The 18,081-nt window shown below is 34.8% G+C and overlaps 1 protein-coding gene across 1 annotated transcript in view; it reads left to right on the forward strand.

The window, feature by feature from the left end:
• Positions 1 to 18,081, forward strand: part of LOC111511990 (NEDD8 ultimate buster 1) — a 45,810-nt gene that overhangs the window by 12,613 nt on the left and 15,116 nt on the right. Inside the window, 6 exon segments of the mRNA XM_074181916.1 lie at positions 12,439 to 12,640; positions 13,431 to 13,588; positions 13,855 to 14,051; positions 14,105 to 14,266; positions 14,310 to 14,448; positions 15,222 to 15,453. Of these exon segments, the coding sequence (XP_074038017.1) occupies positions 12,439 to 12,640; positions 13,431 to 13,588; positions 13,855 to 14,051; positions 14,105 to 14,266; positions 14,310 to 14,448; positions 15,222 to 15,453 (1,090 nt within the window).

Here is an 18,081-nt window from a genome sequence, read left to right on the forward strand (position 1 = left end):
CGAACGTATTTAATGAGCCAACAAGTCCCACAATTTTTTCAGACATTGTCTAAATTGTACAAAAAAACACTTTACTTCAGATAAATAACTTAATGTGAGAACAAATTATCCTCGTCGCCAATGTTCTGTCTTGATATTAATTTGAATATCCTAACAGAATGATGTAAATAAAATCCAACTAATTTGAATTAGAGTTTATTCATTAGTGTTGAAAATCGGAAAGTCTGCGATCGTCGGTCGCAAATCAGAATACAAAAAATATAAAAAAAATACTTCGTTTTTATAATGCTATTCTGACCACAAATACAGAGTGACTCAGCTGTACATATATAACAGCCACTTTCCCTCAATGATGGGGTCATTCCATTTGGAACGGAGGTGAAGGTTTTACACAAAGCCAGACTGTCCCTATGGACATGTCGAAGGATTTGTGGTAAAACTTGGGGTTTACATCCCAAAGAAATCCATTGGATTTATGTGATGATCGTAAGACCAATGATCACTTATGGTGTAATTGCCTGGCGGCCGAAGGCTTTACAGAAAACGGTCCAGGCGAAGCTCTCTGGCTTACAGAGACAGAGACAGGATTGTCTGGCCATCAATGGTGTCATCAGTACCACACCATCAGCGGCCATGGAGATCCTTCTAGATCAGAGGTTCTCAAACTTATTTTGTCTTCCGCCCACTTCGAAAATTAATTATTTTCTAGCGCCCCCCAATTTTTTTAATTTACTACATCTTAAGAATCACAATCGCAGTCATTATTTTAATAATTAAATTCTGTGTGTCATGTGAAAATAAGACTTTATCATGAGGGTAATGTAAAACACCATTTTGTAATATTAGGAAAACTTTTATTCATGTTATTAAAACAAACATTTCAGTTTGAATTTTAAAACTAATCTAATTTGAAGTCACCGCGTTTGGTAATCTGCAACCGATTTCTCTTTTAAGTTAGCAACGTTGCCACAGCACTAAATCCACGTTCACACAAATACGATGATGGGAATGCTATCAAAAATCGTTGATTGATGGACCACAATCCAGGGTACAATTGCGGGATTGCCTTTTGTAGCCAAAATTAGTTATTCTTCCAGCAGGGGTGATCCTGCTGTGTTGACATTTGAAAAAGGATCCAATACCCAGTCCGGTATTTCCAATTTTGAAATGTCCTGGAATCGTTCTGCGAAATCACTGTGGAGGTTCTCTAAATGTTGGTAAACAAGCAAGTCGTTGAAGGATACTGCTGACAAATTAGGGAAATTGCGAAACTCACGTCTGCTGATATTATTCTTGTATATGAGCAATTTGGCTACAAAAGCAGCAATGACATTTTTTGTTTTATTCAAATTCAAGTCGTCAAGTCATCAAGTTGGAGATTGACATCATTAAATAATTTATACAGGTCTGTCAAGTAAGCAATATCATTCTTTGAAGTGATGAGGTTGTCAGGCAATTATTTGTCTTTGTTTTCCAAGAACTCTATTACATAGTCAAATCTGTTTAAAAAAATCTGTTTAAAATCTGTTTAAAATCTGTTTTTCCGTTGATCAGCTGTCGCCCCCATACGAACGACAACTCTCAGAAGTTGAGAAACTTGTGCAAGCTAAGAACTAACGAGGTCTTACCTTTTGACGTGTGATTCCTAACACGGTTGCAGAATCATCCCAGCTTCAACCAGATGAATTCTCTCGAGAAAAATATCTGGTCGAGATTCCACAAATATATTGTAAAATCGAGTCAGACAGTTACCTCTTGATAACTAACGCACTTCTGTGTGAAATAGCAATAGGTTGAAATCTTCATCATTAGCAACACGAAGCTGATTAAATAATCTGTCATTTAACCCTTTGAGTTGTCGTGGTATCTATTAGGTACCTCCTTTTTCGAATTTATTTACTATTTCCGTGGTAGTGGTATTGTTTTGCAACCAGTTCAATTGTGATCGCAAGCATGTATTCGTATCGAAATATTTTTTGTTCGGAATAATTCGGACTGTAAACATTTCTTTCGTACAACTTGAAAGAAGGGAAGTGAGGTTAGACGGTATTTTCGCGCATACAATCATATTTATAAGTTTTGTGTTAGGATTTGTTTTTGTAGGTGAGTGAAATTCGAGGATATAATTTGTGTTATCATAGTCTACTTACTATGATATGAGTGAATCATAATCCACAATTCAGTCTATTTTTTGTGACCATCTAGAAAGTGGTACCTAAAGTTACCACTGCACCTTTCTATATGTTCATCACGGAAAAGTTGGTTCTTTCTGAATGATAATTTTCTGTGATATTCCAACTTGTTCATTTCAAGCTAATGAAATGAATGCCGATGTAACGGAAAATGGCGATTGTTCCCTTTTGAATATTGGTAATATGAATAGGTCGAATGATGGTTCTGAGGAGGAACATGAGTTTGAACAACTCGAACGGAAAGATGATGGATCTTCAGAGTCAGACTCAAACGAACCATTATCAGAGATGAAAAAACGGTTGGATTGGATTTGGGAGGAAAAGAAAAAACAATCTAAGTTGAAAGATTTCACGGAAACTACTGGGCCAATATTGGATGATAATGTAGTGACACCATGTGACCATTTTCTCAGTGTTTTTCCAGATACTTTATTCGAACATTCAGTGTTTCAGACAAACTTATTTTCAACCCAAGCTGAAAAACCATTCCAGCCAACGAATATCACAGAAATGAAAAAAATCATAGCCGCTAATATAATGATGGGTATCACGAAGAAACCTTCATATAAAGATTATTGGAGTAGTAACATTCAGAGTAGTAGAGATGAATATATAAGTTCATTTCTTCCATTGAAGCGTTTCAGCTGGCTGCTTTCCCATATTCATGCAAATGACAACCATATGATGCCAAGACGGGGTGATGATAACTACGATAAATTGTATAAGATCAGACCTGTGCTGGATACGCTTTCCGAAACATTCAAATCAACATACAGACCTACGCGTCATCAAAGTATAGATGAAAGTATGGTCAAATTCAAAGGCCGTTCTGTATTGAAACAATATGTTCCATTGAAACCCATCAAACGAGGATTTAAAATTTGGGTCCGAGCTGACAAATATGGCTATGTATGTCAATTCCAAGTGTACACAAGAAAAATTGGTAGTAATCCAGAACTAAATTTAGGTGAACGAGTTGTAACCAACTTGACTAGAGATTTAGTTGGAAAAAATTACTTCATCTATTTTGATAATTTTTTTTCTAGTATTCCATTGATGGTAAATCTTTTGAACGATGGAATATAAGCTTGTGGTACCATAAGATCAAATCGCAAAGGTTTACCAAGAAAAATTCTGAATAATACCGAAAGAGGATCTAGCGTAGCTCTTTCATCATACAAGCACGAAGGTCTTTGTTTTGTGCAATGGCAAGACAAAAAGCCTGTTCAATTGATTTCAAACTGTCACGATGGTACTGTTTCATCAACAGTCACAAGAGAGACGCGAACAGGAGAACAAATCGAAGTTGCATGCCCACAAATTGTCAAGGATTACAACAAATACATGGGTGCTGTAGATCTCAGTGATATGTTCAAATCTTATTATGCCATTGATAGAAAAAGTCGTAGATGGTGGTTACGGCTATTTTGGCATTTCGTCGAAGTCAGCATAAGTAATGCCTCTATATTATTCAATCAAAGGAATTATGGAAAGACCAAAGATGAATATAAAGGATTTCAGGCTAAGAGTGGTTGCAGGCCTGATTGGAGCAGAAATGGCCAATCCGCGCGGAAGGAAATTCCATCCGATACCAAGACGTTGCCATAAACCTTTCATTCCAATGGAGCTACGAACTGATAAAGCTACACATATGCCAATGAGAACAACGAAACGCCGATGTGCCCATTGCAGCTCCGAAGTCAAACAAAAACGTACCTGTTGGATGTGTACCGTTTGCAAGCTACCATTGTGTCTGGGGGGAACAGAAGGGAAAAACTTCTTTATTCGTTACCATTCTTCCTAAAATTGATATATACGATTTTAATCTGAGCTTTTTGTGAAAATAAAACCTTATTTATTCACAAATTTAACATTTATTGCGGAAAGGTAGTATGCCAAGAGTGATAGTGGTATCCATGCTATACCACCATTTTTTTAGGGGTGGGGATGAATGAAAAAAATTATATTTTATTTGATTTGAAAGGGTTACCAACCAATAAATTATGAAGAAATTGAGAATTACCAATTTGCCACTCAAAGGGTTAAAGAGCTGTTTCGGATTTTATCGACTGGTTTGATGATATATTGCAGTGATTAAGAGAGGCGCTCACTCATATTTTTCGCAACCAAATGTTGCCTATAAATGACGCAATGTACAGGGAGCACATCTGGAATTTTATTTTTTTAGTACGCTATGAAGCCTTTGTGACGTCCTGTTATAGCCGGGGCGCCATCCCTAGCAGCTGATATAATATTCTTCAGTGGAATTTCTTTCTCATCACAAAATTTTTCCAGTGTATTATATATGGTTTCTCCTTTTGTATCCGTCTCTAAATTTCTGGCAAATAGTAGTGCTTGACATATTTTCTCATTTTTAATAAACCTCACGTATGACAACAACAGTGCTTCATTGGTTGGAAAAGTGGTCTCATCTAACTGAATTGAGAATTTCGAAGTCTTCAGATGATTGCACAATGGAAGTGTTTTCAGCCATCCCATCAATTCGTTTTTGCACGGAACTATTGCTCAAAGGAATTTTTCGGATAATATCTGCCGCTGGTTTATGGAGCACAGTAGTTATTACTTCTTTTATTGCCGGTAAAATTAAATCATCTCCAATAGTGTGAGGTTTACCTGTTTGAGCAATTAGCAAGGAAATATTGTAGGAAGCTCGGAGTCCGTCGTCATCTTGCTTAGAAGCCGCTGAAAAAAGTTTACACAGTTGGCTGAGCTGAGTTTTTTTCCAGTTCTTGAAAATAAGTCACACTTTCGTATTTTTTATATGAATGCCGAAGTAAAGAATCCAGTAATAAAAACTTGCTAATGACACTACTCACAGTATTCACGAACGCACGTACAGCATGTACCTAGCTAGTCGTTCAATAAATTCACTTGTTTTCGTAATATCGTCGAATGACATTACTGGCTGGATGGCGCGCGCGCTTTTATATGAGGCAGCGAGCGGGCCTAGTACTTTCGAGAATGGAGACTAGAAACTTCTCGCTTCGCATTGAAGCTTACCGCCACCTATTGTACAGTTTGACAACTATCGGACAGGAAATAGTTACTATCTAGTCTCCTAGATGGCGTTACAAGAAACGCGCGTTAAGCGTAAAGGAGCGGTAAAGTTTGTGTTAAAAGCAAAAATATATTTTTAAATTAGCCATCGCCCCCCTAAACCGCTTCAACGCCCCCCAATCTTCTCTGTGCCCTTTACTGCCCCCCATAGACTTACAGTGCAAAGGGGGCGTTATCGCCCACTTTGAGAAAGACTACCACATGGACTGCATATAGACCTCTGCACATTGCCAATTGCACAGATCAATTTAATGCAGAGTGCAACAGACTGTTGGTTGACACTGGAAGTCACAGCATTCTGGAAATGACCTCAGATTTTATGCCTTTAACTGTCTACTACGAACTGCCTTGTAAAGTACTGTTCCCGAGTAGAGAGGACTGGATCGTCCGGGAGAAGGAAATATTGAGAGCAGATAGTTGTTGGTTCACAGATGGATCAAAAACACCTTCCGGTTCTGGTGCGGATGTTTTCAGTCGCAGACCCAGGACAGAGATATCAACCTGCCTAGGAACCTATACACAAGTCAAAAAAAAAATTCTCGGACAGTCAAGCGGCGTTGGAAGCTCTTGGCTCCTACCGAGCAACTTCTAAATTGGTAGCAAATTGCCAAAAATGACTTTCCTCGATAGGAAGATTCAACAGATTGTCTCTGGTCTGGACTCCTGGCCATACTGGCCTGACTTCCTTGCAAAGGAGAGTGCTGCAAGCACCTTCATCGGACCAGAACCTGCCATTGGCATCGCTTTAGGCATTGCCAAAGTTTAAACACCTGGATGGCAAGAATATTTATGGACTTCTGGCAGAATCTTCCAGGATTCGCTCGCACCGAGGCGTTTATTCACTCTTCGAAGCTTGATACCAAACAGTTGTTGGACTACAGTAGGGATGAATTATGATGTCTAACAGGTCTTCTTATAGGTCACTGTCATTTTAATCATCATATGCAGAGACTCGAAGACTGTCAGAAGACAGTGTGTGTCGCCTCTGTTTGGAAAATGATGAAACAGCACAGCACATATTTTGTGCCTGTCCCGCTGGAAACCAAATCAGGTTTTTAGAGTTCGGCAGAGCCGTACTCTTACCATCTGACCTGAAAGACCATTCACCATACCAACTAATCGGTTTCGTTAGGAAGCTGGGTTTATTTGGTCGAGTGTGAATAGGCGTGAGCCACAATAAACCCTTGTGGGTTGCGGAGGAGGGTCGAATAGACCCACTCACAGGTACTTCTAATATAATCTCGGTTTCTAAGAAAACAAGTTCACTAATGGTCATCTACTTAAATCCAATTGATCATTCAGTAAAATGTTTGAATTTTCAAGTTTATTTATTTTCATTGCTTCCAAATATCAAATTAAATCAAATATACTTTAATGTCTGAAGAACGTAATTCTCATTGACAAAGTCGTTTACAAAAGAAGAAACAACGATCATCTTTAGATATCTATCGATATGATAAATCGTCAGGTAGGAAAACTAATAATAATAATAATAATTAGAGTACAATACACGCACAAATAAATAAAAAAAATTGTTACATTTTCATCGTACTGGTCAACACAATTATAAAATACAAGTGCTTGAAAATTAGTACAAATTATCACAATCAAAATTTTTACACTCGTAACACTGAAATAAATTAACAACAACATGCGCAATTATAAAATGCATGTACAAAATAGATATTGAAATTGTCACAATGAAAATTGCTTTGTACGAATTCATAACACTGGTTACAGTTACTAAAACACATTAATAACACAAACACATTAATAATGTATAACTATCACTGAAACATATCAAATTGAATAATATTGTATAACTAGGACTTGAAGATAAAGTCAATTTCACAACATTAAAAGTTCTTACAGTAAAATTCATCTAATGAATAGAAAGCATTCGTAAGTAGAAGATTTTTTCTCATTTACATAGCTCATATGTTTTCTTAGAAACCTGTATTATTGATGTAGAATGATATAATATTTATTTATTTATTATTCAAACATGCCGACAAGGCCTTACTACATGAATACATGATACATTTGTATGACTTACAGTCTAATATTACATGCTCAGTTGAAGTTTCTTAAGTACTGTTTAACGAATATTTTTTAAGCGCTCAATGAAACTGTCCAATCTATATCCATCAATAAGTTGAATGTATTGGATAGTCGCAATATGATTATGAGCGATGACCTAACAGTAGTACAAACTAGGGGTATATCGAACATAAGATAATTTCTCATTCTTCTTGCAGGTACATTACATCTTATCCGTGTAAGGAGTTCAGGAGAGTTGACTTCATGATTCAGTATTTTGAATAGAAATATCAATATATTTTGGTTTCTTCTATCGTCCAGAGATAATATTCTGAATTAATTTATCAATTTTGTTGTTCAAACTATTCTGTAGTCAGGATATGTACGATATTTTTGTAGTACAAAAATCTCAAAAATTTGTTTTGAATTTTTTCTACTTTGAAAAGTGTAGTTTGATTTTGTCCTACCCAAGTTTCTGATCAGAATTCAAGTTTCGATCTGACTAATGTGTAGTACAAAATCTTTATAGCTTCTATATTGAAAAAATATGATGTTTGTCTTACGTACGATTTGCTGGTTTGAAAAGGATAGTTCATAATCATATGTAATACCCAGGTCTTTCATTTCCTTAACGCTCTTTAATCTCTCTCCTTGCATCATGTAATCAAACGTTATCGGATCTCTCAATCTTGTTATTCTCATAACACTGCATTTTTCAGATTGAAAAATAGTTTATTTTTACAACTCCACTTGCAAACTATTGCAAGTCTTTCTGCAACATAGCCCTGTCTCTGACAGTTTCAATTTTTTTAAAATTTGAAATCATCTGCAAATAATAAACAGCTTTAGTACTTGAGAACTGAGGGCAAGTCATTGACAAACATAAGAAATAGTAAGGGTCCTAAATTGGAATCTTGTGGAACTCCAGAATTAGCTTCATATTTCCCCGAGGTATTTCCATTATGCTTAACCACTGTTTTCAAGATAACTTCCGAACATTTTGAGTGTGCTATCAGAGAGTTCAATCTCATTCAACTTCGTTAATAGTAGATACGTTATGATCAAATTTGTCGAAAGCCTTTTTAAAATCAGAAAACATTACAGTAAAAATCAACCAGTAAGTCAACTCCCACTACTTTCATTCATAAATTCACAAAGTTACCGGTGTCCTCAAAACGAAGTGCGGAGTCGATTTCGTTCTTTTACCATAGGCGTGCGCTCATATAAAAACGAAATTAAAGGATATTATAGAAAATTTTGTGGTAAGTTACTTATTCCGTACGGTGATTTCACCGGCTCTTCAAGAGTCCAACCCTTGAAACTTGCGGTCCACACATGTGTTGATATCGCCGTCCGGCCGACCCGAGCAAAAAATCCGGCCATTTAGAAAAATGTTCACCGCAGTTTCAAATGTGTATTTTCTTTTTGTTTCATTTTTTTTATCTATTGTCTTGAATAATTTTTTTCTATAGTGTGGACTACATACAGTGTATGAAAGCCAAATGGAATTTATTTATTATTTTGGTTACTGTACATATTAAAAAAATAATCCGGAAATACGTCAAATGTAAATCATAATTTGACATTCTTCAACATAAAAATGCCATCCCTACCTTCAACCCCCTTCGAATGACAGGTACAACCCCAAATTTTTTAAATGGGTTTGTGATATATCGTTTGAATGGTCTCTTCATTCTCTTTTCAAAAATGTTATCGCTTTCAAGTTTATTGTAACAATTAAGATAAAATAAATCAAAATCATGTGGTTACTGAAATTCGATAAAATACAGTAAAAACTAAAATGTAATGCAATCGTAATGAAATCTAGAATACGAAAAAAACCATGGATGTTAACGAAGTAATCTCAAATAAAACTCTTCTAAAATTATTTAACATATCAGGCGTGACTGGCCTAATCTCAAGCGTTATTCGTTCTTTAAAGTCATTCAAAATATGAAGGTTTAGTTTTTAACATATCCCAATGAAAGGAAATCTAATGATGAGAGATCAGGTGATTGCGCTGGCTATTCAATCGATCCTCGCCTCCGTATCCACCGATTGGGAAATGTATCGAGGTATTGCCGGACATTAACTTGGTAATGTGGTGCTCCATCCTGCTGAAACCATATCGTATTCATTGAAACTTGAGGGTTTCCTTGAAGTAGTGCCAAATAATTATCGCCATTCAAGTTGCCCTCAATGAAAAAGGGACCAATGATATGGTTTCCTACAATCCCTGCCCAAACATTAACCTTTTGAGTGTATTGCGTGAATTCTTTACAATCATTTGTAAAATATTTTATGCATTTCCGTTAATTTAACCATTTGTCAGGCTTGAAGTTAACGAACTTTAAACCTAAGTTAAAATACTGACAACTAATGTAACATACAAAACAAGTTGACAAGACGTTTTAAACTAACGTTGCCACGGAAATTATTTACAGTTTTTTAAAGGATACCATCTAAAAATAACATTGCCATGGTTTTTGCTTACTTTCTTATTATCAATACTTCTACATGAAATAAGTTTTGAGTATATTGCAATTAGTTTTGAGTGTATTTTATCGAATTTCGGTAACCATATGATTTTAATTTTTTTTTATCTTGATTGTTGAAGTAAACTTGAAAGCGATAACATTTTTGAACAGGGAATGAAGATACCTTTCAAACGATATATCATAAGCCTACACTTCCCATTAAAAATAAATTGGGATTGTACCTGTCATTCGACGGGGGTTGAAGGTAGGGGTAACATTTTTTCGTTGAAGTATGTCGAATTATAATTTGAATTTGACATTTTTCGGGATTTTATTAAAATATGTAACGTAACCGAAATAATTAATTTATTCCATTTGGCTTTTACACATTGTATAATATAATGAGTTGCTAATAAGTATTCATGTGAAATAACAAAAAAAAGAGGTATTATTGTTTTGACTCACGATTATTTTATTATGAGTTCTGAATTTACATCTCCCATTTTCTAATCACTTAATAATAAAACAAATAACAATAAAAATAATAAAACAAATAACAATAACCCACTACAACAACTAAAAACAATAACAATAGCGAATAAACTAAACACAATATCAATTTTCGACCGTTTATTATAACTAATCCGATGCCCACCACACCGACGTACGGGGTTCGATTCTCGTACCGATATTTTTTTTTTAATTAGGACCACGTGACTGGTACCTGACAAGGGGGCCCGACGGGTTGAGGCGGAGTCCCAAGGGAGACCACGCTCTTTGAATCTCTCCGATACTCATTCCATCCTGCATCGATTACGTCACACATTTCTCTCTGCCACTCTCCGAAACATACCTACCTCGAGTTGGGTGTTGCACAAGGTTCCGCTGGATGTCATGAAACTTGCAAAAAGTTTAGCTCCATAAGAAAATACATGGGATTTGTTTGAGCCAGAATTCTCTTTGTTTATCTACTGATTTGAATTTCCCGCTGTATGCGCGGTAGTTTATGATTGTTGACTGAATGACAGCAAAAGTGGAGGAGTGGGGACGACTACGTCACACCTACCTTGAGTTGGGTGTTCCATAAGGTTCCGATCGGAGGTCGTAAAATTTCCAGAATGAAGTGCCATAAGAAGGTACATGGGATTTTGAGCTGTAATACTTAAGAGTTGTTGTGAAAAATTGATATTAGCTTTATTAATTAATTTTTTGGTAATAATTTTATTTATAAACCGGTAAATTGGAATATTACAGGATACGTGGCAGAGCTTTAGAGCAAATGAAAACCTACTTATGTGGGAGAAAACAAGTTGTTTATACATCTGGAAATTCTAGCACATGTAGATCCTTTGTGCACGGTGTACCACAAGGGCCCATACCGGGAACAACCCTTTTTTGTGGTATATATTGATGATATTTTTAATTTCTTACTCCCAAGCTTATCTTTTTGCTATGCAGATGATGTATCAACGGTAGAGGCAGACTCAAATGTTAACGACTTAATGGACCTATGTTCTAAAACAGATAATGATGCTGAAACTTTGTTTACTTCAAATTATCTCAAACTAATAATAGACAACTAACGAAGCAACATGTAGATTTATTGGGGTTTAAAATTGATGACATATTAAATTGGGCACCACATGTTGCTGGTCTGTGCAAAGAACTTTCTACACAACTGTTCCTACTAAGACAGCTGAAAATGTGTCTTAGTCGAAGTATGGTATTACAGACATAGGTACTTTTCTCTTTTTAACATATGGCATACTTTTATGGGGTCAGTCTTCACATGCATTAAAGCCTTTCGTATGCAAAAAAAGCAATCCGGATCATAGCCAATGTTTCTTACAGAGAAGTACCTGGCAACAAACACAGTAGAACCTTCATTAGGGAACCGTCTGAGAAAAGAACCGAAGAACTACTTCAATATAGTGGGGATCGGCTCAGAATAATTACAGGGTTACTAACCGGTCATTGTCCGCTTAGAGGACACCTGAATAAAATTGGGCTGTACAACGGAGACCTCAGCTGCAGATTATGCAACGAAGGAATAGAAACAGCTCTACACATCTTATTCGAATGTGAGGCACTGAATCACAGGAGGCAGGCAATATATGGACGTACAAAATTACGCCCAGAAGAATATGACGAACATCCAACACGGAACCTATACAAACTAGTACAGGGAACGAGACTGATGGAATGGGTGTCATGAGAAGATGGAAGAATAAACGCAATAAGCCCAAGAGGCTGCAGTGTTTTCTGGAGACTTGGACTAAGTGGACAAGTCAGACAGCTCCCAAGGTACAAAAAAAAGTACCTTACAAATGCTGACTTTTATAATTATCTTACTCGAACAGGTGCACACCTGAGGCCTCAATTTTAGACAACATCTATCAGCTCGAAACTCACTCAACTTACAATTATTCAATATTAAGCACTCACTATTAAGGCACTATTTCTACTCCATCGACGAATATTTGAATTGTGAGACATCAATCTTTTAATATAAAATAACTATTTTAGATGTAATCAGCGTATATAACCACAACTATTGTTCAATTATTGTTATTCTTGTTTGACTTGTGACTATTGTACATTTTGTGGTTAATGTGATGAAATAAACATATTCTATAATGAGTCTTTTACAGATTCAAGTTGATTTCTTCTGGAAGAATCCTCAATGATCCAGATTCCTTGGCTAGCCAGGGAGTAAAAAATGGCCAACAAATTCTTGCGATAATTTTATCAGAAAAACCATCAGCAATTGTGGAAAATGAAAATCAAATAAAAGAATTAGAAAATATCAAGACTGATTCCAGATTGCTTGCACTTGATAGTGAATATATGCAGGTAATTAGGTGAAGAAAAATCTACTTTTTGTGAAATAAATAGTTGATACCTGATATCCACTGCATATCACTGTTACCTCAGTAATGATAAGAAGTAGAATTCATTTTGAATCTCTCTCTCTCTCTCGTTCCGAAACTCCGTTTCCACTTTATATACTTTCAGAGGTAGGTGGAATATATTCAGAAAATAAAAATCATATCTTTTTTTATTCAATTATCTTCAAAGGTATGTAAGATAATTTTGTTAAATGACCGCATTTTGTTATATTGTAAAATTTATTTATAAATTAAGCTATCATTGAAATGATTTCAATAAGAGCATTTTGTCAAATTAAATCAATTGCAAAATTATTATGAATACCTAATAATAAAAAATTAAGAGCTAAATGAGTCTTCTCGTATTTTGAGAAAAGTGATGAATGCAATATCCCTCGACGAATACAAAGGTTAAGGTTAATTAGTTTGAGAACAGAAATAGATTGCATATTTATGTTAATTATATTCCATGATGATATACAACAAACCATAATATGCCATCATATTTATTTAATCTCGACAGGCTAGTCTACCTATCAACTAATTGCATTTTTGAAATTATCATTTGTTGTGTCACTGATTTTTAAATGATTTTTTCAGCGAAAAATTATTTTGTTCAGTTTGTGGTTGTCTATCGTAATGCTGATAAAAAATTGGGCCTTTGAAATGTTTAAAATGATTTTTTATCTCTTTTATGCATGAAACGGTAGTTATATTGGAATTAAGTTTAAGTGTATCATATTTATTTTTTATAGTTGGAGGATCAATTTGGAAATGCACTTCAAATTCCGTCAAGAGAAAAAAAAGCCTTAATAGTTGCTATGACCTTACATGAAAAAGGAAAGTCTGCTTTGAAGAGAAATGATTATTCCAGAGCATTGATCTTTTTTTTAGAAGCAGATCAAGAATTCAGGTGAATAAATTTGCAGTGAACATTTTATTTATATGTACTCAGTAAGTGTATAGTTTTTAAATTAAATCTAATCAACTTGATAGAAAGTATTAGAACCTCTACTGTGAAATAAATCTAATGAAAACACTTCTTTACATCAGAACTAAATCACTGTCTGTCTCTCAACGCCTGTTTTGCTAACCAAGTTTTAGACAGTCTTGATTAGCGAATCGCGCATCAAGAAACATATTAACTTTCCAAACCCTTAATATAAATTATTATTTCAGACAATGTAATTCCCAATTACTCAAAACTGTCGATAATTATGCTTTATTAGATTTGGATATAGCTTGGTGCTATTTATGTTTGGAAAGTTTAGTCCATTTGCCAGAAGCATTCGAAAGACTACGTAGATGTGAGGAAAAATTTCATTCAACTTACGGACCTAATTTGGAACGACTCATAGCAGTTAAAGGAACACCAGGTTGTAGTTATCTTCTAGTATTTTAACATTATCAAAATGGTACCATTTTGTAGGAAATGAGGAAGCTTTATTCTTGAGACTTCATTTGATGCAGGCTATAGTTCTTTACCACCAAAACAAGAGACCTGAAGCTTTAAATTTATTGAAAAAGGTGGAAAGTGAACTGCAGAAACTCAAAGTCGACGACGAAAGTTTAATAACTCTGACAGAACTAGGTAGAAAAACACTTTTTTGAGCAGTATATCAATGTTTTTGTAGGTTATTCTGTTGCAGAAGCCACTTTGGGTTTGCGTGCTACCAAAGGTGATGTGAATAAGGCAGCTAATTACATAAATGAAAATCGTGAAAAAAGAGCTGAAGCCAGAAGAAAAGCGCAAGCAAAGGCTATTTTGGAAAAGTATTTTCTCTCATCTTGATATTTTTTATGATAGGGGATTTATTGATGAATGAGAACCCAACCTCTTCTGAATGGAAATATCTTCTACATTATTGGTGAAGGAAAAGACATAGAACAAACTTTATTCATTTTCAGTTTAGTTTTTGCTTTATCTGCTTTACTTGTTTTTTTTATAACTGATTTCACTGGAGTTTTTGCCTGGAGAGTGATTTGATGTTTTCCCAAATAGTGTTTTCTGGGTATTTGAATTTCATTGGTTGTCTTTCAGCTGTTTCCCTACATAATGCCTGAAGGGTCTCCAAGCTAGTTTCGTTTTTTACAAGTAGTTTCCTAAGTCTGATAGTCTCTCCTTTATAGGTTTCACTTTCGTAGTTTCATACGCATTTTGGTAACAGTCTTTAGTGCAGATGTTTCAACTGGACAAAATTTTATTTTTGTTTTCATTGTAATTTTAAATCTCATCTTTGAAAGTTTTAGTCATTACATGATACAGATTATTTTTAACAGGAAATTTGTTTTTGAGTAACAGGATGTGACACATTTGTTTATATTTTTGTTTTTTTATAAATAACTTTTGAAAAGAATGTGAATATTCTGAATTGAATTGGCGCTTGAGGTTTCCTAATGAGAAATTAAAATTTGTTCTGTTTCGCTATATTTTAGAGAAAGATTTTTATGTCTTTTTCTTTTTTAAAGAGTTGTTGCTTTTTCGTGCATACTTATGTAACATTTCTCATTCAATGTATTATTGTGGACCTACTATTTTGTTTTAGAGAAAAGAAGAAACTTGGAAAATGCTCAGACGGAAAGCAATTTGTAAATCCAAATTTTTTAAAAATTCTAGTTAATATGGGATATAACAAAGAGGTCGCCCGAGTAGCATTGATGAAGAAAAATAACATAATTTCTGATAGCATACAGTATATTCAGGAAAACCCATTGCCAAGTTCCAGCAAATCTAAAAGTACCGAGCTTCTTGCACTGATCGAAGATTTATCAAAAGAGGTAAGATTTTTTGTATGAATTTTTCAAATGTTTTCCATTATCGATTCAGTGCCCCCTCACGTAAGAGTAATATACATCATATAAGGAACTCATTTATAAGTAACTATTCTTGGGAATACAATGTGTTTGATGAGGAAATTTTTTTGGATCATCGGAGCAGAACTTTGAAATCAAAGTGTAACTCAGTCATATCCAGTCGAAACACTACGAAAACAAACTGTGAAGTCTATAAGACAGACCAGTTATTATCTCTATGAAGATCAGCTGTTTTCTCTATGAAGAACCAATGTTGTCCTTCAGTCTTAATAGCTCAAATAGGAATGTTTCCTGGCGGAATTAAGATTTGGAAAGAATCAGGTAATAAAATTCAAAAGCCTTTGAAATTGCAAGGAAATTAGGTGTATAAAACCAATACAAAAAATTCTTGAGTGTGTACAACAAAGCCATGAGGAAATACAAGAAAGACTCTCAGTAGGAGGTAATGAGAGGTGGTGGAACAGGCATGTGCGAGATACTACAAGACATTTTCGAAAAAACCTATTGTCTCAATGAAAAATAATAATAATAATATATCTAGAACCTCTATTTATATATCTAGAACCTATAGAACCTATGAAATTTCGTGGTGAAGAGATATAATTGGGATTGATGTTAGATTCCAAAATAGAGAAAGATGTAGAGGCCAAAATTAGACAAATGTATTGGTTATACTTAAAGGTGGTAGAATTCATGGTAATATATGAATTTTTGGTTTGATGACCGAAGATGAAATAAGCAAACGCTATCTAGGCAGGGTACAACGACCAGCTTCTTTGGAAATAACGGGTCCAATCATCACCAGGAATCGTTAAGACCCTAACTGATTATTCACTTGGGATCTGTAACACAAAGGAAAGTCTCTACAAGTCATTAGGCCATATCAGGAAAGATCTTCAGCAGAATAGTTACTTCAAAAAACTGGTGGAACAGACTTTAGCTACAAGACAAGAGCCCCATAAGGAAAGGAAGATGACACAACCAGGGGATTGTTGAAGAGAATAAGAAGAATTAGGTCTAAGTACAAAATTAGAGTATGCTTCAGACCCGGAAACATCATGATTAGCAGCATCATTAAATCCAGGCTATGGAATGCAGATAGCGACTTCTAAAATTGTATTTACTGGATATTACGTGAGTGCGGCAAGTCTTGTGTTAGTGAACCCCAAAGATCATTGAAAGTCAGTTTGAAATTAACAATATTGACGTCAGATGATTATTTTTCAAAAGTTTTTTGTAGATTCCATTAATAATCAATTGATACAGTCATTAGAAGTAGAACTGTATTATAAAAGATAATATCTATTTGTGAAACTTTTTTGTTTTTCAAGTTGTCATTTTGGCATTTCATAATCCAGTGAAAATAAAGACAAAATTCCAATTTGGAAAATAAATATGATGAAACGGAAAAATGGCAGAAATTCCGACCAATCCCCCAAGACGTGATGAGTGATACTTGATTTTTCTGGTCTTCGAAATCGAATATCTTCTACGTTATCTTTGAACCGAGTTTTAATGGTTCACTTAGTCTGATTAATATATTTTTTGTCACCGTCCTCATAGCTTATTTCATATATCCCCGACTTTTCCAAGATATTGTTTTTAGGGTTACCTAACATTTCTTGAATTGTTCGAAGGCTACTTTCGTGTTCCACTCTTTGAGAATACGATCTTATCATTAGTGTATCTTGGTTCAGACGGAAGGACAATAAACTTTGAATCTATGTCTTTTTGAAAAAGTTGAATATTTATGAAGATTCTCTATAAATGTATGTTTCCTAATTAAGTTATCTACAATATTTGAAGGATACCTGTTGCCTTCAGCTATGTCCCTGATAACATTTTTCTCAATATCACACCTTTCTTTACTCAAGGAGAACGTGTTGTGGACAATGGTGTGAGCTATCAGAAATATATCTAAATGCATTGGTATTATTCCTGTGAACATCAAAGAATCCAAGAATGGTAATTCTTCATTGTTTTCAATCTCTGTTGTTAAGAGTTGTAACAGAGTCTTCTACCTTCAAATACATCGTGTAGATATCGGATCCAAGTCCTTGGAAAGTAATCCATCTCCTTTTTTGCTTCAGATTCAAATCTGCTCATGAACAAATCACCTATAAAGACTGACAGTGGAGAACTGGAGTAATTTTAGTCCATGCAGATTTTTTTTGATTGTAAAAAATCTCTCAAGTATTCAATATTTTTTGGTATAAGGACTCTTAGAAATGAAGAGAATACAAATTATACTAAAATATCTTCATTTCGAAACTTTATTTCCCTAATTTCATCTATGTTTTATTAGTCATTTAGCAATTTTAAAAAAAGGATGACTTAATGCGAAAACACCGACTTGTCAGACTTGTGAATTTTTAGTAAACCCTATATTTTAAGATTTATAGGATTAGACACCTGTAGACTCCTGTGCAAAACTGGTGCGATAAAATTTTAACACTTTTTGAGTGTGTTTTTTACTTTTAAAACTATCTTAGGCAGTGGGTTCGTTAGTAATTTATTACAGGGACCATCTTAATTAAATTATCACTTCTCTCATAGCAATTGGACTTGTCCAATATATCACAGCCTCATGGC

Source organism: Leptinotarsa decemlineata, unplaced genomic scaffold (genome assembly GCF_025532065.1).
Source record: "Leptinotarsa decemlineata unplaced genomic scaffold, Ldec_3_MD MMD2_tig00026328_RagTag_RagTag, whole genome shotgun sequence".
In the NCBI taxonomy this organism is placed as follows: domain Eukaryota; kingdom Metazoa; phylum Arthropoda; class Insecta; order Coleoptera; family Chrysomelidae; genus Leptinotarsa; species Leptinotarsa decemlineata.